The sequence below is a fragment of the Aquarana catesbeiana genome, linkage group LG01, assembly GCF_042186555.1.
Source record: "Aquarana catesbeiana isolate 2022-GZ linkage group LG01, ASM4218655v1, whole genome shotgun sequence".
Classification (NCBI taxonomy): Eukaryota; Metazoa; Chordata; class Amphibia; order Anura; family Ranidae; genus Aquarana; species Aquarana catesbeiana.
Genome location: NC_133324.1, coordinates 583,736,362 through 583,761,304, shown reverse-complemented (window position 1 = coordinate 583,761,304; position 24,943 = coordinate 583,736,362). Strand labels below are relative to the sequence as shown.

At 44.5% G+C, this 24,943-nt stretch overlaps 1 protein-coding gene across 1 annotated transcript in view; it reads right to left on the bottom strand.

Moving 5' to 3' along the window:
* Positions 1-24,943, bottom strand: part of PRKG2 (protein kinase cGMP-dependent 2) — a 160,652-nt gene that overhangs the window by 15,884 nt on the left and 119,825 nt on the right. Inside the window, exons 13-15 of the mRNA XM_073597940.1 lie at positions 24,440-24,581; positions 20,537-20,700; positions 7,766-7,888 (exon numbers count right to left, since the gene is read on the bottom strand). Coding sequence (XP_073454041.1) covers positions 7,766-7,888; positions 20,537-20,700; positions 24,440-24,581 — 429 coding nt within the window. The remainder of the gene's footprint in view (positions 1-7,765; positions 7,889-20,536; positions 20,701-24,439; positions 24,582-24,943) is intronic.

Below are 24,943 nucleotides of genomic sequence, written 5' to 3'. Positions count from 1 at the left end.
AGGACCGAGGACCACTCTGTGCAAAACCAACAGCACAGAGGAGGTAAGTATGACATTTTAATATATTTTTTTTAAACGAACCTTTACATATGCTTTAAGTTTTGATAATAAAACCTAGAAACGGATTGGTTACTATGCAAGGCTGCACCAGATGCTGTGTGGTGTTTCTGTATCATCAAGGTTTCTCACAGGCAGAAAGTTCAAGGAAAGCAGTTGTTTCCAGATGTGCTGTCCAAGCTCTTCTGCAGAAGCACAAAGAAATAGGCAACACTGAGGACTGAAAATGCAGTAGTCGGCCAAGAAAACGTGGCCATAGATGGATCGAAATTTGTCTGGTTCAGCAAGGAACAGACGAATTTCGATCCATCTATAGCCATTCATGCTCAACAGACCTGTCGAACAGGACCATAGGACCACTGGAAAATTTGTCTCGACTAGTAAGCTGCAGCCAATTGGCTGCAACACTAATGAGTGTATTCTGACACTCACTTGTGTAGACGGGAAATTGTTGATAAAAAAAAAACAAAACAATAATCTATTGCCAGCCTTAGCCCAGGTGAAAAACACATAAGGCTGACTTCTCTTTGCAATCAGAAGATCTCCAAAGGCCTCTGCAGCTCAGACTTGGCAGAAATTTGTGGGACCCTGGTACACCCATCTATAGTCCAGAGATCAGAAATGGCAGTGCAGGGACAAGGTCTTCTAGAACCCAAGGTGAAGATACCAAGGTTTGCCCCATTTCCTATCTACTTATTTGGATTAACTGGTCAACAACACAGGCTCAACATGATGATACATGCTACCTTGTGCTGACCCTCCTCTCCCTTCCTGATCCCACATGAACACGAACATGAACAAATAATTACAATTAAACAGAAAAAACTGTAAGAAATAAATCACATCATCAGAAACATGTCTGCATAGAAAAATATCTATATTCTACTGACCAACCAGAAACATGTTAAAAGAGACACAACCAGTACCATACCAACACAACCATACTGTGCCGCCAAACTAATATAGGCAGAAACATGTCTGCAGAGACTCATTCAGTACCACAGGGATACAACCAGACTCCTCTCTGCACATTGTGGGACCCTGGTACACCCATCTATAGTCCAGAGATCAGAAATGGCAGTGCAAGGACAAGGTCCTCTAGAACCCAAGGTGAAGATACCAAGGTTTGCCCCATTTCCTATCCACTTATTTGAATTAACTGGTCAACAACACAGGCTCAACATGATGATACATGCTACCTTGTGCTGACCCCCCTCTCCCATCCTGATCCCACATGAACACGAACATGAACAAATAATTACAATTAAACAGAAAAAACTGTAAGAAATAAATCACATCATCAGAAACATGTCTGCATAGAAAAATATCTATATTCTACTGACCAACCAGAAACATGTTAAAAGAGACACAACCAGTACCATACCAACACAACCATACTGTGCCGCCAAATTAATATAGGCAGAAACATGTCTGCAAAGACTCATTCAGTACCACAGGGATACAACCAGACTCATCTCTGCACATTGTGGGACCCTGGTACACCCATCTATAGTCCAGAGATCAGAAATGGCAGTGCAAGGACAAGGTCCTCTAGAACCCAAGGTGAAGATACCAAGGTTTGCCCCATTTCCTATCCACTTATTTGAATTAACTGGTCAACAACACAGGCTCAACATGATGATACATGCTACCTTGTGCTGACCCCCCTCCCCCATCCTGATCCCACATGAACACGAACATGAACAAATAATTACAATTAAACAGAAAAAACTGTAAGAAATAAATCACATCATCAGAAACATGTCTGCATAGAAAAATATCTATATTCTACTGACACAACCAGAAACATGTTAAAAGAGACACAACCAGTACCGTACCAACACAACCATACTGTGTCGTCAAATTAATATAGGCAGAAACATGTCTGCAGAGACTCATTCAGTACCACAGGGATACAGCCAGACTCATCTCTGCACATACACAGTACCAGGTCCACATGCTCTACTACTACTACTGGTCCAGCATTTGAAGATCTGAAACAAATAATCTCAGTCACCAATGCCAGATTCTCTGTATATATTAAACCCTACAGTGAATATTTTAGAACACTTGGCCACACAATTTACTTTCACCTTCACTTTATGGCATTTAAAATATATCTTTACCCACAAATGTTTTTACCATACTTAATGGAGTAGGGAATAGCTAAAATCCTATCCCAAAACCAAAACAAGAACTTAATGTTAATCTCCACAAACTGGTGGGCATTCACCTCTTAGACAGCTGGCACTAGAACTGGTGTCCCCATTGAGAAAGTTCCCTCTCCTCCTGCTCCAGCTGACGACTGTAACATTTTAGGTTATCTACCACTTCCTGTCCCAGTAACAATGGAGAGAGAGGATGAACTTTCCCAGCTGATACACAGACAGCACCAAACATATGAAAAGGCTTCTGACCATTGCCCCCTCCATTCAAAATGTTTGGCCTACAAATAAGCTTTAAAGCCTAACTACAGATAGCAAAAAAAATTTGTTAGCAGGTATTTTATTTTGGTTAAAGAGACTTTCTATGTATCTTTTTACATGAAAGAAATCCCAGTATATAGATGCCAAAAATAGAGCCAGGTGCTGGGATAAAGTGACTCCAGAGTGCATGCTTAGAAGTTTCATCATCAATGGCCATCCAATAGCTGGAGCAAGAAAACATCGTACTCGGGATAGTATAAAAAGATGGCAGCAGTGGTGAAGGATTGGCAGCTGGGACATGGACCTTACATTACTGGAGAGGAGTGCAGACCCAGGCCCATACACATTATGGCAAAAGCTATTGTGGATCTGCTCACCCAAATGTTCCTAGTTAGGTAATGAAGTTTGACTTTTGCATGGGTGTTTAATTTATGCTACAATCATTTATAAGTATATTTTCTTCATTTGATTAAACTTTTAAAAGCTCTTTGTGCTTTGTAACTACAATAGTAGATTCCCGTTAAAAACTGCATAGCCAGCATTCTTTTAGGCAATGTCATGGAAATGAACCACAAGAAAAAAAAAGAGAAAAAAACGTATGTCATTGAAAAGGTCACATAGATTAGATACATTTTTTTAAAATCTTTGAAATTTAAGTGTCAATACTTGTGTAGTGTGGGAATATCTTAAAATACACACCCGTAAAACAAGTGGCGTTAGTCAACTTTCCATAAAACAGGCATACTGTTGAATATAAGACAACATACAGGGTTTGTCCCTACTTACTATTTAATGAAGCAGCTGTAGTTGCTTTTTAAATAGCTGTGGTTTTTGACTGTGTAGCTGCCAGACACGTCCACCACTATATCTGCTAACACATAGCAAAGTTGAAACCTCAGTGTAATGCCGCGTACACACGAGCGGACTTTCTATCCTACTTGGTCCGGCACACTTTCCGACGGACTTTGTCCGCCAGGTGCGCCGGACTTTAAAACGAACGGACTTGCCCACACACGCCGGGATTTTCCGGCGGGCTAAGTCCGCCCGTCTTTCCGACGGACTTTCGCCGGAGTTCCGGCGGACTTTCAGAATGAACGGACTTGCCCACACACGGACAAGTCCGTTCATTTTGAACGTGACTCAGGTGCGACGGGACTAGAGAAGGATGTCAATCTTGCCGCTTTTATCGGCGAGATTGACACCTTGCTAGCCCCGTCGCGGGGCATACCAGGCCCTTAGGTCTGGTATGGATTATAAAGGGGAACCCCGCTACGCCGAAAAAACGGCGTGGGGTCCCCCTAAAATCCATACCAGACCCCGATCCGAGCACGCAGCCTGGCCGGTCAGGAAAGGGGGTGGGGACGAGCGAGCGGCCCCCCCCCTCCTGAACCGTACCAGGCCGCATGCCCTCAACATGGGGGGTGGGTGCTTTGGGGGAGGGGGCGCCCTGCGCCCCCCCCCCCAAAGCACCTTGTCCCCATGTTGATGAGGACAAGGGCCTCTTCCCGACAACCCTGGCCGTTGGTTGTCGGGGTCTGCGGGCGGGGGCTTATCGGAATCTGGGAGCCCCCTTTAATAAGGGGGCCCCCAGATCCCGGCCCCCCACCCTATGTAAATGAGTATGGGGTACATGGTACCCCTACCCATTTACCTAGGAAAAAAGTGTAATTAATAAAACACACTACACAGGTTTTTAAAATATTTTATTAAACAGCTCCGGGGGGGATCTTCCTCCGGCTTCGGGGGTCTTCTTCCGGCTTCGGGGGTCCCTCCGCTTCATCTTCTCCCGGCGTCCGGTTGGTTCTTCTCCGCTCTCCGGCCTCTTCTCCCGGTGTCGCAGGTCTTCGGCCGGCCCCTCCGCTCTCTTCATGTAGCTCTATTGCGAGCGGAGGTCCGGACTTCTTGGCTTCTTGGCTTCTTGGCTTCTCTTCTCTTCTCTTCCCCCAGATGTTGACACGACGCTCTCTCCGGCTGGACTGGTCTCTGAGGGCTGCGTTGTGACTTATATAGGCGGAGACCCCGCCCCCATATGATGTCACAGTCCCTGGGCATGCTGGGACTGTGACGTTTTAGGGGGCGTGGTCGACCACGCCCCCTAAAACGTCACAGTCCCAGCATGCCCAGGGACTGTGACATCATATGGGGGCGGGGTCTCCGCCTATATAAGTCACAACGCAGCCCTCAGAGACCAGTCCAGCCGGAGAGAGCGTCGTGTCAACATCTGGGGGAAGAGAAGAGAAGAGAAGCCAAGAAGCCAAGAAGCCAAGAAGTCCGGACCTCCGCTCGCAATAGAGCTACATGAAGAGAGCGGAGGGGCCGGCCGAAGACCTGCGACACCGGGAGAAGAGGCCGGAGAGCGGAGAAGAACCAACCGGACGCCGGGAGAAGATGAAGCGGAGGGACCCCCGAAGCCGGAAGAAGACCCCCGAAGCCGGAGGAAGATCCCCCCCGGAGCTGTTTAATAAAATATTTTAAAAACCTGTGTAGTGTGTTTTATTAATTACACTTTTTTCCTAGGTAAATGGGTAGGGGTACCATGTACCCCATACTCATTTACATAGGGTGGGGGGCCGGGATCTGGGGGCCCCCTTATTAAAGGGGGCTCCCAGATTCCGATAAGCCGCCGCCCGCAGACCCCGACAACCAACGGCCAGGGTTGTCGGGAAGAGGCCCTTGTCCTCATCAACATGGGGACAAGGTGCTTTGGGGGGGGGGGCGCAGGGCGCCCCCTCCCCCAAAGCACCCACCCCCCATGTTGAGGGCATGCGGCCTGGTACGGTTCAGGAGGGGGGGGGCCGCTCGCTCGTCCCCACCCCCTTTCCTGACCGGCCAGGCTGCGTGCTCGGATCGGGGTCTGGTATGGATTTTAGGGGGACCCCACGCCGTTTTTTCGGCGTAGCGGGGTTCCCCTTTATAATCCATACCAGACCTAAGGGCCTGGTATGCCCCGCGCTCGCCGCAATAGGAAGATTTGTTTTTCCTATTGCAGCGAGCGCGAGATGCAATACCATCCCCTCGTGTCGTATTTGGTCCGTCGGACCAGCCTACACACGAGCGGGCTTTCCGTCGGACCAGCACACACACGAGCGGACTTTCCGCCCGAAACTGAGTCCGACGGAAAGATTTAAAACATGTTTAAAATCTAGGTCCGGCGGGCTTTTGGGAAGAAGTCCGCCGGAAAAGTCCGCCGCCGCCCACACACGGGCGGATTGTCCGGCACACTCTGGTCCGCCGGACCAAGTATGCCGGAAAGTCCGACCGTGTGTACGCGGCATAACGCTTCTAAACAGGAAAAATTATTTTATTAATATATCTCTCAAAACATAAATCCCTTACTGTTTGTGGCATCATTGGTGTTTGTGGATACAATCACAATATGTTACAGACTTTTTAATAATTTTTTTTGCAGAATTCATAGGGACAGACACCTGATTTACATTGACTGGTTCACTATTCATTTGGGTAGGAATGTATTAAGATATGATCAACTAAAAGGGAGAGTGTGGTGTGTTTTTAGCTCATATGTTGACTCATTGGAGTGTTTATTATTTTTTAATATTATTATTATTATTATTATGAATTTACAGTGACTTTACATGCTCTTTTATATTTATATTTTATTGTAATAAATGCAGAGATTTGCAGATCAACCACTAGCGGCATGGTAATTTAGCTATTAACCTCCCTGGCTCTATGATTATGTCGGATTTTAGGTGCTGAAAGCTGTACATGATAAAGCTGGTATGATAAAGTTTGAAACACAAAATCATAAATTCATAATATAATAAATAACTATAAATTATAACAAATAATATATAATAATAATACATTTTATTCACTAAATTTTAGTCAATAATATATTCAAATCAAAAACACTGAAATTTTTTTGGGCCAAACAAGGGTGCAATATTACTAGTCATATTGCTTCGGTAAACATCCTGGGTATGGTAACTTCCCCTTTTCTAAGGCTAGCCATGCACATCTGGATTTCACTTGATTCCTGCATCTACAGTGAACAGTATAATTGAAGGACTCTTCCCTGCTGGCTGTTGTATTCAGACATCCGCAGCACCTACAGCTGCCTGAATACCCAAACAGAAGCTGCTTTTGATTGGCTGCAGTCATTGTCTGGCTGACAATTTTTCACCTGTCTTCTTTCATTATTCAATTGAAGTTTTACAAGCTGGGTATAGCCAACAGTTAAGCCTCGTACACACGATCGGATTGCTGGCCAACAAAACCGTGGACTTTTGTCTGAAGGGCGTTGGCCAAAACTTGTCTTGCATACAAATGGCAAGGAATTGTTGGCCAACAAATTAGAACGTAGTGACGTACTACGTTGTTTTTCAGCTCTTTAGCGCCACCCTTTGGGCTCCTTCTGCTAATTTCATGTTAGTAGAAGTTTGGTGAGTGTTGATTCGCGCTTTTCATTTCTCGCTTTTCGAATTAGCGATTTTCAGTTTCTTTCTGAATGGCCGTTCGTCAACCAGCCATGTTGCGGAATCGGAGGAGATAATGTGTTATTTATTATTGGCCTTGGAGTTATTGCTTTGACATTATTTTTGTGGTTGAATAATGATTTGATTTGGTATATTTTCTATATTTTTGGATGCATAGAATGCACTTTTTGGTTAAATTCTATTGGCAGATAGCATGTTTGCAAGACCGACCGCTTCTGGCTCATCCTTGCTACCAATCATGCGTGTTTGTACTTTGGACTTTTGTCCGACCGACTTGTATACACACGCTCGGAAAATCCAACAACAGACATTTGTCCGTGGAAAATTTTAAAACCTGTGATCCAACATTTGTCCGCAGAAAATCCGGCAACAATTTTCGATGGCGCATACAGATGGTCGGATTTTCCGCCAACAGCCTGTCATCACACATTTCCCGTCGGAAAATCTAGCCAGTAACACATTTCCTGTCCCTTCATGTCTACATTAATTTCCTTACTGTATCTATGAGGGCAGCCATGGCTGTCACACAAGCTGCACGTCATGCATGTCTGACTTTGCCCTCTATTAAATTGTGGATTGATGGGAGTATTCATTCACACATAAGAAAAATACGATTTTTATGCTTTATTTTCAACTCACAGAAAGCGAATGCAACTACCACATCTAAGGAATGGTAAGTCACATTATTACGTATTTGTTTTTGGGTTTAGTTACACGTTATTCATTCTCATTCCTCACTAAACTCATTGTAGTTAGTTTTATTCATGGGCTGTCCAGCAATAGATTTCAGAGAATTAGCATTTGTGAACTCAGACATTTTACCTGCACAGCCGTCGTATCAAATCTTCAGGACGTCTCAATATTTTTCTATGAAACTCCACTTTCTCTACGCCTTGGAGAATTAAATTGTAGACCATCATCTGGTCTGGCCCAGTAAAAGGAGGGCTGGAGAGAAATATGCCAGATATGTTATGTTACACATATTATACATGAAAAATAATCCTCCCAAAGATATATATAATAACAAAAACAGAGCAGTGTTGTTAAGATTTCAACTCAGCTGCAGAAACATGTAAAGAAAACACTTTTTCTCAGTCACCATGGAAAATAAAACTAAACAAAGAAAACTTACAGCTAATATAATGTTTATTGTTGGAAATCTGCACATGGCTTCCCATGAAAACTGTCTTCTACAATGTAATGCAGACCTCTCCAAAAAGGAAACCATCCAAGTTTCCCTATAGAGAGATACTAATTAAAGATGTTTCTACCAATTTTCTTCAGATGGTCATGCCATTAAAATATATGTAAACCCAACCATCAAAATATCATGCAAGCTTTACAGCTGCCCTGTTGCCATTGTAATAATATAAGTTAAATACACTCTATAAAAAAGGTTTGTATGTACCTTTCCGGCGATTGGTGTGTTCTCTAGTTAGTCATGGCTGACAGAAGGAAACATAGCACACAGTTAAGAACACACTGGGGAGAATTCATAAAAGGTGTCTTAGACATCCTTTAGAATTCCTTTTGGGCACTTGACTGAAATTGGAGGGATTATACATACTGCACCCTTCTTGCCTGGCCACCCATGGCCAAGGTGTTGTGTAGTAGATGTGAATGTAGCCTGATGGGGAACTGAGAAACTAGTTCCCATCAGGTCTGCCTTTCTCTTTATTGTGCATGTCAGTCCAATAGCGCATTAGCAGTTTTCAAATCTGTCCACTACTATGAGCTGTCAATCAGAAGTAAGGCAGACCTGATAGAGTATTTTGTGAAGATTTAGCAAAAGATACATTTTTATCATGCAACCCAGGAGTGTTAACCATCCTTATACTCAGGAGGAGTCTGGAATCCTTTTGTTAGCAAATATGCTTTCTCCATTGCAGGCGCATGTCTAGCCCCCTGGTCGACTTGACTGCGTTGCAGCCCCACTTGGGTCCAGCACAGTAGAAGTTTCACCCGGCAGGCCTGGTCTCCTAAGCTGCCATCATACTCGGTGACAACCTCCTTCTTCCCTCCAGATCCTCTTCCGTCACCTGCCTCCCTGATTGTGGTTCCAGAGCTGAGGATCGCTCCTCGCGTCCGGTGGCTCCATCACTGTGGTGAGCTTTTCCCTAACAGAACAGATATTTGGCAGCACTATATACTCATCAGAGTGCACACCACAGAGCCCCTGAGAAAGTGGATTAACACTACAGGCCAATACCTATTATTCTTCTGGTGAATGCATTGTGGTGAAGGACTTGCACCAGTTGATGTGATGCACACCTTTTTCCTCCTTTTTTTTGCACTTTAGCACTTTGTCTTTGGCAACTTGGAGTGTTATCCGCATTTTGGCGTCATTGCATTTTTGAATATTTTAAGGACTAGCATCTTTCACATGTTTTTTGAACACTTTATATATGAACTTTTTAGGATACTTATTTATTTTTTTAATGTGATGCTAATTTTGGAGACTTGTTTGAGTTACATGCACTATATACAGTATCTCACAAAAGTGAGTACACCCCTCACATTTTTGTAAATATTTTATTATATCTTTTCATGTGACAACACTGAAAACATTACACTTTGCTACAATGTAAAGTACTAAGTGTACAGCTTGTATAACAGTGTAAATGTGCTGTTCCCTCAAAATAACTCAACATACAGCCATTAATTTCTACACTGCTGGCAACAAAAGTGAGTACACCCCTAAGTGAAAAGGTCCAAATTGGGCCCAATTAGCCATTTTCCCTCCCAGGTGTCATCTGACTCATTAGCGTTACAAGGTCTCAGGTGTGAATGGGGAGCAGGTGTGTTAAATTTGGTGTTATTGCTTTCACTCTCTTACTGGTCACTGGAAGTTCAACATGGCACTTCATGGCAAAGAACTATCTGAGGATCTGAAAAAAAGAATTGTTGCTCTACATAAAGATAGCCTAGGCTATAAGAAGATTGCCAAGACACTTGAAACTGAACTGCAGCACGGTGGCCAAGACCATACAGCGGTTTAACAGGACAGGTTCCACTCAGAACAGGCCTCACCATGGTCGACCAAAGAAGGTGAGTGCACATGCTCAGCGTCATATCCAGAGATTGTCTTTGGGAAATAGACATATGAGTGCTGCCAGCATTGCTGCAGAGGTTGAAGGAGTGGGGGGTCAGCCTCTCAGTGCTCATACCATACGCCGCACACTGCATCAAATTGGTCTGCAAGGCTGTCATACCAGAAGGAAGCCTCTTCTAAAGATAATGCACAAGAAGGCCTGCAAACAGTTTGCTGAAGACAAGCAGACTAAGGACATGGATTACTGGAAACATGTCCTGTGGTCAGATGAGACCAAGATAAACTCATTTGGTTCAGATGGTGTCAAGCGTGTGTGGAGGCAACCAGATGAGGAGTACAAAGACAAGTGTGTCTTGCCTAGTCAAGCATGGTGGTGGAGTGTCATGGTCTGTGGCTGCATGAGTGCTGCCAGCACAGGGGAGCTACAGTTCATTGAGGGAACCATGAATGGTAACATGTACTGTGACATACTGAAGCAGTACATGATCCCCTCCCTTCAGAGACTGGGCCGCAGGGCAGGATTCCAACATGATAACTACCCCAAACACACCCCCAAGACAACCACTGCCTTGCTAAAGAAGCTGAGGGTAAAGGTGATGGACTGGCCAAGCATGTCTCCAGACTGAAACCCTATTGAGCAACTGTGGCGCACCCTCAAATGGAAGGTGGAGGAGAGCAAGGTCTCTAACATCCGCCAGCTCTGTGATGTCATCATGGAGGAGTAGAAGAGGACTCCCGTGGCAACCTGTGAAGCTCTGGTGAACTTCATGCCCAAGTGGGTTAAGGCAGTGCTGTAAAATAATGGTGGCCACACAAAATATTGACACTTTGGGCCCAATTTGGACATTTTCACTTAGGGGTGTACTCACTTTTGTTGCCAGTGGTTTAAACATTAATAGTTGTGTTGAGTTATTTTGAGGGGACAGCAGATATACAAGTGTCAGGTCACCTTGAGGCTAGGTGACAGATGCACTCTGTAGGAGTCAGAAGTGCACAGCTAAGTAAAAACAAAGAGAAAGCGCCTCTAAGTACAAGTGTTTATTACAGTATAAAAAGCACATATTCGCACTTACATCAAGATATGTGGGTATCAGCTTCCAATGGGAACTCTATCCAGGGTTAGTCAAAAGTCCGTGTGTGTGGGGCTTCGACGTAATCCAAGGGGATGGCCGCGGACCTCCGTACGGAGAAGCCGGCTGCAGTGCGGTAAGGCTGAATGGACACTTCCGCATTCCAGCGAGGCACACGTGAGTGTTGACGTCACCCGGATGGTTCAGATAGACGGGGATCCACTACGCGTTTCTGAGCATGCGCCAAGCTCTCAACGGGCATGCGCACTCCTTTGTCAAGTGTCAGTAGTAGTAGTAGTAGTGGACCCTAGGACTGACTGCTGCGGATTGAACCCTGGGAGGTTCAGGAAGCAGGTCTACTGGATCACTGACACAGATCCCACTGGGAGCTAGAGCATAGATTCCCCAGCGTGCGGAGTCTAAGAGCCAGCAGGTGTTTACCAGAGCCTCTAGTGGTGAGGATGGAGTGCGCTGCAGTCTGGCTCCAGGTCGCAGCCCCCAGGGTCTCACAGCTCACGCTCACAGTAGACTACAGGAGAAAAGGAAGGAGGCAGCAGGCTGGAACAACAAGGAAAGTAAGGGACAAGCCAAGGTTGGGGCCACAAGCAGACAAGGACAACAGAGTTCACGCCAAGTTTCAGGGTCACAGGCAAACAGGGATGGTCGGGGACACGCCAAAGGTCAGGGTCACAAGCAGACAGGAATAGTAAGAACAGTCCAAAGTCGGTAACTGGAATCAGACTTAGGAAACACAGCAAGTACACACGAAAGCTAACACACAATGGTTGATCAGCACTGCTGGCTTACAGTGCACAGGTTAATATAGGGTTCCCTGATAGGAGCTGGGGTGGAGCCATGCTAGAGGAGAGTTTACAAAAGCAGTCAGGTGAGGGTCAGCTGGTCTCTAAAGATGAACACATGGAGACAGGTAAGCTGACAAACTTTATTGCATAACCATGACAGTACCCCCCCTCTTATGAGGCCTCCCCCTCCCCCGCCTGTGCACAGGCTTAAAGGGAGACTCCAGATGGAACCTCCTCAATAGACGAGGAGCAAAGACCTCAGATGCAGTGATCCAAGACCTCTCCTCAGGACCAAACCCTTTCCAATGTACGAGGTACTGAAGAATGCCTTTACGGAGCCGGGAATTCAAAACTTGACTAACCTCGTACTGTAGATTTTCCTCAGAGACCGGAACTGAGGTAGGGAGAGGACGAAAGGACTTATTGAGGACTAAAGGCTTTTTAGAAATGGGTAAGGGCACGAGAAGACCATCAGAAGTCTGAGCAGGGTCCCCCAGACCCTTAAAGATGAGCTGGGCATCCAACATAGGACCATCAGACTGGGTAGAGGTCAGTGAATCCCTGAGGTCAGGTTGGTTAGAAGGTGAGGTGTCACAAGAGTTAAGCTGGATAGCTGAAACACAAACAGAATGCAGAGAGCCCTGAACAAAAGACTGAAAACCCCTATCCAAAGGATGGATTGAGCCTCTTAAACAGGTTTGAACGGACGTAGTAGCAGTAGGGTGAGGCCAGGTTACAGAAGGTCCTGAAAAAGAAGCAGGAAGCTCACTGGGCATAGGCTGGACTGGTGCAGAGGCCGACAGAACAGCATCGCCAGGTGCAGCGACCACCAGAATTGCATCACAAGGCGTAGCGACTGTGGAAATGGTGGATGAGTCAGCCTGGATGTGTGTCCAAGGGGGTCCAGGGACAGGCAAAGGGAAATGGCCATGCAAACTGGAGTGACTGATCGGCTCAAGTTCACAGGTGGGCTCCTTGTCCAGAGTGCCACACGACCCAGAGAGTGCCTCAGCCCGACTATTGCAGGAGACATTCCAGAAATCACTATATGCAGCAGGAAGAGCAGAAGATACTGGAATGGTGGCAACAGGAAGTTTCTCTTTTGGGGTAACCTTAAGTAGGCAGGAGGAGGAACAGGAGGAACCCCAAGTCAAGATCTGTCCAGCAGTCCAGTCAACATTTGGAGAATGGAGCCATAACCAAGGAAGACCAAATATGATAGGAGATGAAGCCTTAGGTAAGACAAGGAAGGATATCCACTCCTGGTGGAGTGTCCCTACTGACATCTTAACAGGGAGGGTCTGGAAGCGGATAGGACCCCCTGGGAGAACAGTGCCATCAATCACCAAGACCACCAATGGCATTGTAAGGGGCAAAAGGGTAAGTCTCATGGAAGACGCAGTTCCCCAGTCCATGAAATTGCCAGCAGCTCTGGAATCCGGATATGCCAAGACTGAACGAGGGGAAGCGCCAACATGAAGGAACACAGAAAGGAGAAGACGAGAAGGTGAAGGTGATATTTCAGGGTCCAATACTCCACCTTCCAGATGTATTAGCCCTGAGCGTTTTTCCGGACGAAGAGTATCACGAAAATGACCTTTGACGCCACAGTAGAGGCACAGGCCCAGAGTTCTGCGCCTAGTGCGTTCTTCGGGAGATAACTTGGTCTGGCCCAGCTGCATAGGTTCCTCAGCAGGCAGGAGGTGCTCCTCGGAATGAAGAGAAGGGACATGGAGCTCAGGCTGCCTAAAGAACGGGGAGTGCTGGCATCTTTTTTCCAGGGCCCTCTCCTGAAAGTGAATATCGATCTGGTTACACAAGGTGATGACACCATCCAGATCAGCAGGGAGAGATCTTCCTGCTAATTCATCCTTCACTCTATCAGAGAGGCCATGTAAAAAGGTTGCAACTAGGGCCTCATTATTCCAACTCAGCTCAGCAGTCAAAGTACGAAAATGAAGAGCGTACTGTCCCACAGAAGCAGACTCTTGAAGGAGACATAAAAGGGCGCTGGCCGCTGAGGAGATACGACCCGGTTCCTCGAAGATATTCTGAAAAAGTTTCAAGAAATCAGACAGGCTAGAAACCACTGGATTATTTAGTTCCCACAGAGGGGCAGCCCAGGCTAACGCCTCGCCAGACAGGAGGGATATAATATAGGCTACCTTTGCCCGATCGGACAGGAAGTTTTGGGGCGGAAGCTCAAAATGAATTGTGCACTGGCTAAGGAACACCCTGCAGGCCTTGGAGTCCCCAGAGAAACGGGCCGGAGCTGGCAGATGTAATGAATGTGTGGCTGAGACTCGTGCGATAGGTGCAGTAGCAGATAGCGGTTGAGGTTGTTGAACGGGCGGTCCTAATGAGGCCTGAACCTGTTCAAAACGGGATGCCAAATCCTGAAGGAATCGCATCACCTGGGTCTGATGTGATTCCTGGGTCTCAAGTCTGCGAACTAAGCCCTGCAACGGATCATCTGCGGGTAGCGGCACATCAGCCGCATCCATGGCTGATCAAACTGTCAGGTCACCTTGAGGCTAGGTGACAGATGCACTCTGTAGGAGTCAGAAGTGCACCACTAGGTAGTGGACCCTAAGACTGACTGCTGCAGATTGAACCCTGGGAGGTTCAGGAAGCAGGTCTACTGGATCACTGACAAAGATCCCACTGGGAGCTAGAGCATAGATTCCCCAGGGTGCAGAGTCTAAGAGCCAGCAGGTGTTCACCAGAGCCTCTAGTGGTGAGGATGGACTGCGCTGCAGTCTGGCTCCAGGTCGCGGCCCCCAGGGTCTCACAGCTCACGGTAGACTACAGGAGAAGAGGAAGGAGGCAGCAGGCTGGAACAACAAGGAAAGTAAGGGACAAGCCAAGGTCAGGGCCACAAGCAGACAAGGACAACAGAGTTCACGCCAAGGTTCAGGGTCACAGGCAAACAGGGATGGTCAGGGACACGCCTAAGGTCAGGGTCACGAGCTGACAGGAATAGTAAGAACAGGCCAAAGTCGGTAACTGGAATCAGACATAGAAAACACAGCAAGTACACACGAAAGCTAATACACAATGGTTGATCAGCACTGCTGGCTTGCAGTGCACAGGTTAATATAGGGTTCCCTGATAGGAGCTGGGGTGGAGCCATGCTAGAGGAGAGTTTACAAAAGCAGTCAGGTGAAGGTCAGCTGGTCTCTAGAGATGAACACATGGAGACAGGTAAGCTGACAAACAAACTCTATTGCATAACCATGACAACAAGCTGTACACTCACTACTTTACATTGTAGCAAAGTGTCATTTCTTCAGTGTTGTCACATGAAAAGATATGATAAAACATTTTCAAAAAATGTGAGGGGTGTACAGTACTCACTTTTGTAAGATACTGTACGTCATAATATTGTTTATGAGGTATAATTTATGGTTTATTAGTGCTGCACTTCCTGCTTGATTTTATTGTTTGTTGGGCGGTCACCTATTTAGTGCAAGCCACTATTTGTTTCGGGTTTTAGTGCTCACTGTTTTCTTTTTAGGGTTTCTCCATTGCAAACCAATCTTAAAAACCACTAAATGTCTGTTAATAGAAAAAGTGTGTCCTCTGTGGCATACCCGACATATAGGCTGGTATCCTCACAAAAAGAGTCCGCTCCAGAGGGGAAAGGGTCAACTGATCTGCCTACACAAGTTCAATGTAAAAAAAACAACAAAAAACAACTTTCTTTCTTTCTTTTATCCTTTAACTCACTTGCTCCTCCTCACTTTCCTTGAAAAACAGTTTTAGGTAAACTGGTAGTAAAGCAATTGCTCCAGTTTATCCTTGCTTGTCCACACTTTCCTTGAAAAACACTCTCTAGGGTAAATTAGGGGCAAAGCACACTCACATCTTTGTTTATTGCCTTTCAGGTACTCAGCTAGGGAGAGATGGAGCAGAGCTTCTTCACTTAGCATTGTGAATGTTCACTTAATAAATCAAGTAATATTGTGTCCGTTTCAATCATTTAAACATGTGCAAGTAAAAGTTTATTTAATTCCCCTGGCACATGATTGTATTTTTAATGTGAACATAGCTTCACTATATTTATATTTATAAATATTCAATTTGACAAGTGAACATGCTTTACTTCTTCAGTTAATAAACCCTATTGTAATTATTGGGAGATTTCCACGCCATAGTTCCCACACTCTGATCCCATATTTCATTAATTAATTAATTTTGATAAAACATTTTGGAATGTTCAGACTGTGGTCTGGTAATGCTTCATGCATTGCCACAGATTGCAGCATATGTACACCAATTTACAAAATAAACTTTTCGGCAATAATAGGAGGCAGTTGTGTAGTCACAATTAAACATGAAAGCAGATGCCACATCATTAACGAGCTATTGAAGAGCACATAAAAGTTTATTGAAGATTAAGTTATTAGTTCTTCTAGGTCTTTTATTATTATTATTAGGTCTTTTTTTTACGAAGCAAAAAAAAACTTCACTTTGATACACTAGTGACACCCACAGGCTATAAAACATAATTAAAAGGCTCAGTTCAAAAAGATTTCCACAAGGATAATTGTCTTTTTTTTCAGCCATGTGACTGTAATTTTCAAATCTCATTGGACTGGTGAGTTGGCCCAACCTTTGCAGCTATAACAGCTTCAAATCTTCTGGGAAGGCTGTCCACAAGTTTTAGGAGTGTGTCTATGGGAATGTTTTGCCATTCTTCCAGAAGCGCATTTCAGAGGTCAGGTACTGAAGTCAGGGCTCTGTGCAGGCCAGTCAAGTTCCTCCACCCCAAACTCGCTTTTTGGCAAATGGGTAGGAGTACAATGTACCCCATACTCATTCACATGGGGGGCTGGGATCCAGATTACAATAATCCCCTGCTTGCAGACCCCCACAGCCACAGCCGAGGGTTGTGGGGAAGAGACCCTTGTCCCCAGCAACATGGGGACAAGGTGCTTTGGGGCGGGGCAGAGCCCCCCCGCCCCAAAGCACCCCTCCTATGTTGGGGGCGTGTGGCCTGGTATGGTTTAGGAGGGGGAGCGCTCACTCACCCCCCCCTTTCCTGACCGGCCAGGTTATACGCTCGGATAAGGGTCTGGTATAGATTTTGGGGGGGACCCCACACCATTTTATTTCTACTATTTTTTTACCGACAATTTTTTTTAATATTTAGCTGTCAGTAGGGAAGCCCCATGACAGCTGGTAACTCATCGGTTGTGAAGGATGCCCCTGCCAGCTTCCCAGCCCCACTCCTTAACAACTAGCTTTTACTGTGCCATGATTGGGCAAAGCTTTGTCCAATCAGGGCTTAGAATGCACTTGGCAACGTGCAGTGCATTGCAGGGCATTTGGTGGGGCGAACACCCGTTGAACACCCTGCAAATTCGGGTGTTCCACGAATGGGTGAACATCCAACGTTTGGCCCGAACTCATGCTCAGGCCGAACCATTCACTCAACACTATTCTTGGACTTTGAAAAGGAGAATTGCTATTGTTTGCTCTATACAGAATAACATTTCAGTAAAGAAAGTTCAAAACTTAACTGCAGTTATGTGGAAATGAATGTCTCCTTATGCTCCTTTATGCTATGCTAAAAGCACATATGGTGTAAAGGAATTGTGAATTCTTCAGTAGGGAAAGAGGATTGACACTGGCTACAAAGAGGTTAAGAGTGCAGACTCAATGGAGATCTCAGAAGAAGCAATTGGGTCCAGAGGACTTGCAGAGTCAACATCTGGTGGTCTTTGCAATGGGAATGAAAGATTTCCCTGAAAGAGATTTGGGTGACATGCTGCATCTTCAAAAAGCACGAGTAGTATGGGAGAAGGCTTAAGGGTTTCTGTGGCTGTTGGGATCCTGTCTCAAAGAAAAAGGAAGCACAGAGTCAGGCACACAAATAGGGGAGTGTGGCCCAAGAGTTTGTGAAACCCATCTGTGGAGCTGTGGTGCTTGCAGAGCAATTTGGCTTTGCTTTGGACAGGATGGTGCCAATAAATTGTTTAATGGACTGAGAACTGAGATACTCCACTGCAGTATGTGCAGGAAAGCTGTGGGGAGGAGTCAGAGTGTTCACGTAAGACCAGTTTTACCCATCTACACCCACGAGTGTGCAAAAGCAGAGACAAGCTTAATTATTAATTTAAGCATAGGAAAGATTATTATTATTATACAGAATTTATATAGTGCCAACGGTTTACGCAGTTCTTTACAGTGTAGAGGTGGGACAGTACAATTACAATACAGTTCAATACAGAAGGAATAGGAATGCCCTGCTCATGGAGCTTACATTTTAAAATAAGGGGGAGGTGGTACAAAAGATAATAGCTGCAGGGGATGATCTGATTGCGGTGACTCGGGTACAGTTCTTAGGTGGAGGTGGGGTAGGCCTCCCTGAATAAGTGAGGTTTCAGGGATCGCCTAAAGGCAGTCAAGGTAGGGGCTGACCGGACATACTGGGGCATAGAGTTCCAGAGGATGGGAGAGGAAAGATATTGAATAAGATCAAAATGGTGGTGTTAGATACTGGATTGTGCCCCAGTAGAGTCAAGCACTGGGCCGGTTCAAGCCTATTGAGATGACCTTGCAAGTTTACACTTCCTGTGTTCAGATAACACCAAAAATACAACCTTGTGGTCAATGCAAACACCACAAAGAGTGTCTTTTTATAGCCTAAGTTTAGCCTAAATTAAAAAAGAAAAATGGAGCACAAGGCCCATAATTCGCATTTAATTATGATGTGTCCCTTGTACTAATTCTTCTTGTTTTTAGGAGAAATCTTCATCTGTCAACCCCCCCCCCCCCCCTTCCCCAGGGGTTAATACACCAAGGGGTTGTCAAGAGCTCTTATCAAGACAGCTTGACTATGCCTGCCCTTTTCTGCCTGATCCACCACTCATAGCACTACAGCTTCTATGAGTGACACAGGATCAATGAATGAAGGAAGAGGAACTATCAATCATCTGCCCAGGAATCCTGTGTCATCCATAAAGGTGATAGCACGGTTTCTATGAATGCTGGATCTGGCAGGAAATGGTGGGCACAGTTGAGCTTTCTTGATGAGAGATCCTGACAGAAGCTTAATGTTTTAACGCCTGCCATACCAGAAGATTACAGCAGTGAGGGTGAGGGGGCTTGGACTAGAGGAAGGCCAAATCTCAGAAACTCCTGCGGAACCTGCATTACCATAGTCTCTGACCAATTCAAAACCACCATCTGTGGAGGGGTTAGGGTGGTATCAATGAGCTCCTCAATGTCTTCCAGTGAATGGCTGAAAGCTGAGCAATTTCCCAAGAATATTGTAGCCTTTACACAAGCTGGTTTTATTATCTAACCTCAAGAGGGAGGCACAAGCTTTCAGGGACAATTCCAGCATGTTATGTCTACCCTAACGATGAACATAAATTTCACAGACAGCTTTTGTAACAGTGTTCATTGGAAGTATATTTTTGGTTGTGGAATTGTTTTCATCAGCAGTGTTGTACTTGTGTTGGCTACGTTGATTGTCCAGTGCAGCCTCACCTCTGCTTTGGCCTGCAGGAGCTGTCTGTCCTCTACTGCCACCATGTACAGTACCTCTGCCTCTCATTTTAGACCTATGTGTGTAACATCACCTCTGCCTTTTGGCCTACCTGTTATTGGCTTTTTTTGGGGGGGGAAGTGTAAGCCTAACTTTTGTTTTTACTATGACAATAAAGGGGTAAGGTGAACATAAGCAATGTTTTTGCAGAACAGTGCAGTGCCCAACATCTTAAAGAACAATTCAGCAACAATTGAATGCTGCACAGTGAGCAAAACAAATAAAGAAAGGTCTAACAACACAAGCAAATAAAAAAAAAAAAACCCTATGAAATAGAAAAAAGGCAGAAGGAAAGAATTGCCCTCCCTTACAATAAAGTACAAAGTAAAATTAAAAAAGGCCCAATAAAAAAGACCACCCAAAAAAAGCTGCAACAAGGGAAAGGTACAGCAGCTAGCAGACAATAACACTTGTTAAAGCAACACTAGTCCTAACAAACGGTCACTTGAATACATCTGTAAAAACAGAGGGAGCACGCATTTCAATAAAGCTTTCCAATGCAATCTACTACATAAAATACTACAGCTCACGAAATTCTCCCTATGCAGATTGTCAGCTCTCCCTATCCTGTCCATAAAAGTTCCAACATACAGTGGCAATATGCCTACTATGAGCCCCCATTTTATAGTAAGTGGGCTGACTTATCAAATTCCCCCCAGTATTGGCATTTCTAACCCTGCTGACCATGTTTCATCAAGGCTATGCAGTGCATTATGGTTTTAAAAAGATTCCATCTGGCAAAATCTCACATACATTTGCAAGTGAATGCAATACAGATCTATTAGATTTGCCACAAAACCACAATTGTCTCAAGGTCTCTATTCTATGCAAAGTTTAACTTCTTTAAAATTCTACTTTAAACTGATTGGTTTCTTTTTTTTAGCCACCCTTTAATAATTTGCCCCCATACGTTTTCACTGGTGCCACTTAAATTTTCCCCAAATGCCTTGTACATATTTTTTCTCCAATAAATTGTGATAAATGGTTGTCACCCTTATGAGACAGAAAACTAAAATGAAGTTATAAAGATGCAATGCTACACATGAATACACATTAGCAAATACATATTCATTTACAAAATAGTAAAATATTTATTATAATACCACTTACCTTCCTGTAAGTAGTTCATATAATAATATGCCAAGTGACCAAAAATCAACACTAAAGCTGTGGCCTCTATTTAAAATGACTTCTGGAGCAACATATTCTGGTGTCCCACAGAACGTCCATGTTTTTTGGCCAGAGAAGAGCTTCTTAGCGAATCCAAAATCAACCTAAGGCGTGAAATATATACAGCAAGTGTTCTGAATTAGCCTTTCTCGTCTTTTATCAGGAATTCCTGTAAGCCATCTGGCATACCGAGGATAAAAACTAGATTAGTGCCCTGTGTGAGATTTCAAAGGGTAACTGCATGGTGTCCACATACTATCTTAACAAATTCTGCTGTTCTCTAAGCATAATTCAAGTTACAGTGCAGGCCACTTGCTGTGCTACATTGTTACTTACATGTGTCATTTTTAAACAATGCTTCTTTCTTCAAGAATTTATTTGTATTCAAGAGGGTCAGTATATAACATTTCCCCTTTCTCCAATGCTTGCAGAAGAAATGCATAAAATATGCAGGTACTGCACTATTAATTGTAGTGAGATGGAAGAAGGTTAGAGAGGTCAAAGTGGACCATGCAGTAAAAACAAACCCTGTCTATTAACTTCCATAAAAAATTGGAAGAAAATAATAAAGATGTCATTTTGTCTGGCACTGATGTCACTCAGAAATCCTGTGGGATCCTGAAAAAAAGGGGGGTTATTTACTAAAACTGGAGAGTGCAACATCTGGTGCTACTCTGCATAGAAAGCACTCAGCTTCCATTGCCAACGCTTAATTGAACAAGCTGAAGTTAGAAACTGATTAACTACTATGCACAGCTGCACCAGATTCTGAGTGCTTCCGTTTTAGTAAATCTCCCCCTGTTTATCTGTCAAAGGATGCCTGCCCATAGCACAAGGTGCATACATATGTGCATGCGCAGGCCGGCACCAGGCTGGGAAGATGTGCACAGACGTGGGCAGATGTGCATGCACATGCGCACATGCGCACATGCACAACCAGGCGTGTGCCTTGGTCTGCAGCTTCTGTGTGCTATGTTCCTAAAACCTGTGTTTTGACCTCTGATCTTAACCCGGCTTCCTCACAAACATACTTGTCTGCTACCTGCCCTGACCTTGTCCTAGGATTCTGCTTCTGCCACCTGTTCTTGCCTGATCTACTTACCTGCTGACACTGGCTTGTCACCACGACTATCCTGCTGCCTGATGTTAATGCCTGATCTGCCTGACTGTTACCGACCCGGCTTGTCTGACCCGGCATCCTGCTCATCCAGCTTACATCTGGCCCCAGCTTCCTGCTGTACATCCATAGTCTGCTGCCAGCCAAACTCCATGCCATCTCATCTGCCACCAGCCTGTTCTGCTGCAACATCCACCTCCTGACGGCTACTACTCATTTATTTATTTATTTATTTCAGGTACTTATATAGCGCCGTCAATTTACGCAGCGCTTTACATTGTACATTCACATCAGTCCCTACCCTCAAGGAACTTACAATCTAAGGTCCATAACTCACATTCATACATACTAGGGACAATTTAGACAGAATCCAATTAACCTACCAGCATGTCTTTGGAGTGTGGGAGGAAACCGCAGTACCCGGAGGAAACCCACGCAGGCGCAGGGAAAACATGCAAACTCCAGGCAGGTAGTGTCGTGGTTGGGATTCAAACCAGCGACCCTTTTTACTGCTAGGCGAAAGTGCTACCCACTACACCACTGTGCCGCCCTACCCATGCAGACTACTGCACTGATCTCAGGCATCCATTACCTGCTTCCTATTCACGTCAGGCTCACTTACCAGGTACGTGACAGTATTCAAAGTCTTGCAAGAACGTGCTTCTACACATTCGCATGGGCATCAGTGGTATTACTCAAGCCTTTCCTGGCATGCAAATCGCATGAGATCACGTAGGAGTGTTTTCTTGCAAGATTTAGTATCCTCAACTTTCCCAAGATTCCAACAAATTTTATTCAAATTTGTTCCTGTTTAACTCTTTATTAACCCTTTTTAATAAGTGGTATTAAATCACCATTTTTGCTACTGCCATGACCACTGCCCGAGGTTTCCTGTTTCAGGTTAGCTCCTTTCTCCTGCAGCATTCTATAGATCCACCCTTGCATGCAGGGACTAAATTTGTGTCTCCTCACATTGTGTGCATCAATTGAAACACACAGCCCCATAGCCTAGGATAGCAAGACACTCTTCTGCTCCATTCTCTTCCTCCCTCTCTCTTCTCCAAGCTAATAGACTTACCGGAGACTGCATTGTGCATGATTATCTTTTTGTATGAAGACTGACCGTTTTTCAGGGGAGCAGCACTGATAGAGCAGCAGTGATTAACATTGACATTTGTAAGTGCTGGAGTCATTTTAACAACTCGATTAGTTTACTGTCATTATTTTTGTACTATTTTTTGATTATTTTTTCTATTTTGTTAAACCATTAATATTTTTTTTTTCTTCATTTGTGGTTATTTTGTTTATTTTTTTTCTTAGTGTCTAAATAAAAACTTCACAAAATCTAAAAATATCTTTGAATTCTTTGTACCAGAAATGTAAGTGTCATTATTTGAACACACAGAGCCGGCTCGGGGGTGAGCCCCCATGAGTTTCTCCATTGCCAGCGGCTTGCTATGGTGGGCAGCCAGCAGAGTGAGGAGCCAGGAGCTCTGATGGAGAATCCACGAAGGAGAGGATTGGGGCAGCTCTCTTCAAAGGCATTGCAGCAAGCAGGTAAGTATAACATGTTTGTTATTAAAAAAATAAATAAAAGGTTTGAAATCGCTTTAAGAAATGACAGGTATTGCCAAATAAACAGGCCCTTACCAAAAATGTAAAAATTGCTCTGGTCCATAAGGCATATATAGGTGTGAGAGATAAAATTATTAGATAATCTCTCATATCACTGACTATTTAGACTACATGCACACGGACGTTTTAAAAAATGGGCTGTAAAGCTAGTACAGATGCCAGGAAAAAAATCAGCATTAAAAACGCGATTTTTTTCAGCGTTTTGCGTTTAATTCAATGCACATTAAGCCGCGCTAGCTTTCAGCTGCATTTCTCTGTCTCTATTCAAAAATCAATGGTTCCCTATGGGAGCCCATTAATTTGAATAGAGGTCCCACCAGAAGTCGGATCAAGATGATCCGTCTTGCGGTGCGATTTGTGTACTGAGAATCTTGAAGGGGCCCCAAAGCACCAACCCCCCCTATGTTGAGGGCTTGTGGCTTGGTATGGTCCAGGAGGGGGGGGGCGCTCGCCCCCCCTTTCCTGACCTACCAGGCTGCGTGCTCAGATAATGGTCTGGTATGGATCTTGGGGGAACCCCCACACCATTTTTTTTTTTAGTGTGGGGTTCCCCTTAAGATCCATACCAGACCGAAGGGTCTGGTATCGTCTTGGGGGGGAACCTCATGCAAATGTTTTAAAAAATTTTCGCGGGGTTCCCCCCTAAAGATTCTCAGCACACAAGTCGCACCGCAAGTCGGATCATCTTGATCTGACTTCTGGTGCGACGTCTATTCAAATCAGTGGGCTCCCATAGGGAACAATTGATTTTGAATAGAGAGAGAAACGCCGGACAAGGCTTAACACAGCGTTATGCCTCGTTAATTCACGTTTAACACCTTTTGCCGGCGTCTGACGTTTTTACAGCTCTAGAGCTGGAGCCTCAGAACGCACTGGTCCTGTTTTTTTTTTTGCAGCTTAAAAACGGCTATGCCACGGCTATGCCATTTACAGCTCAAAACCGCCATGGTGGGCATGAGGCCATAGACTAACATGGAGAGGCATTTTTAAGCTGCAAAAAATTCTCAAAAAAGCGTCTGTAAAAATGTCCGTGTGCATGTAGCCTTAATCTCTACTGAACGCACAATAAAATATGCAGAATGTAAACTTACCAGTTTTACATAGCCTTCTGAGTCTAGGAGTAGATTTTCTGGCTTTAAATCTCGGTACATGACACCTATGTGATGCAGATACTCAAAAGCCTCAGTCACGCATCCAATGCAAAACTTAGCAGTCATCTCATCGAAGCTGCCTCTGGGAACAAAGTCAACATTTATTTTCAAGTGTTTTCGGTTTTAATCATCATTTTGACATTACACATGTGCCACATGAAATGCTTAAACGTTTCAGTTTCTAGTGCCCACACAGTGATTATGCCAAATGTAATTTTCTGCCAGATCCAAGAAATGATTAATTTACCGTAATCCACAAATTTAATTTAATTTAATTTTAAAAGAACTCTTTGATCTTTTCCAAGTGCTTTGAGACTTCTTGTAAAAGTCACTAAAAGGCCTCATAAGTATTTTTTAATAACCAAAGGGAAAATGTTTGTGAAATTAGTGTTTTACTATTTCTTTTTGTTGTACTTTGCAGAGTATTACCTGTCTTTATAATAT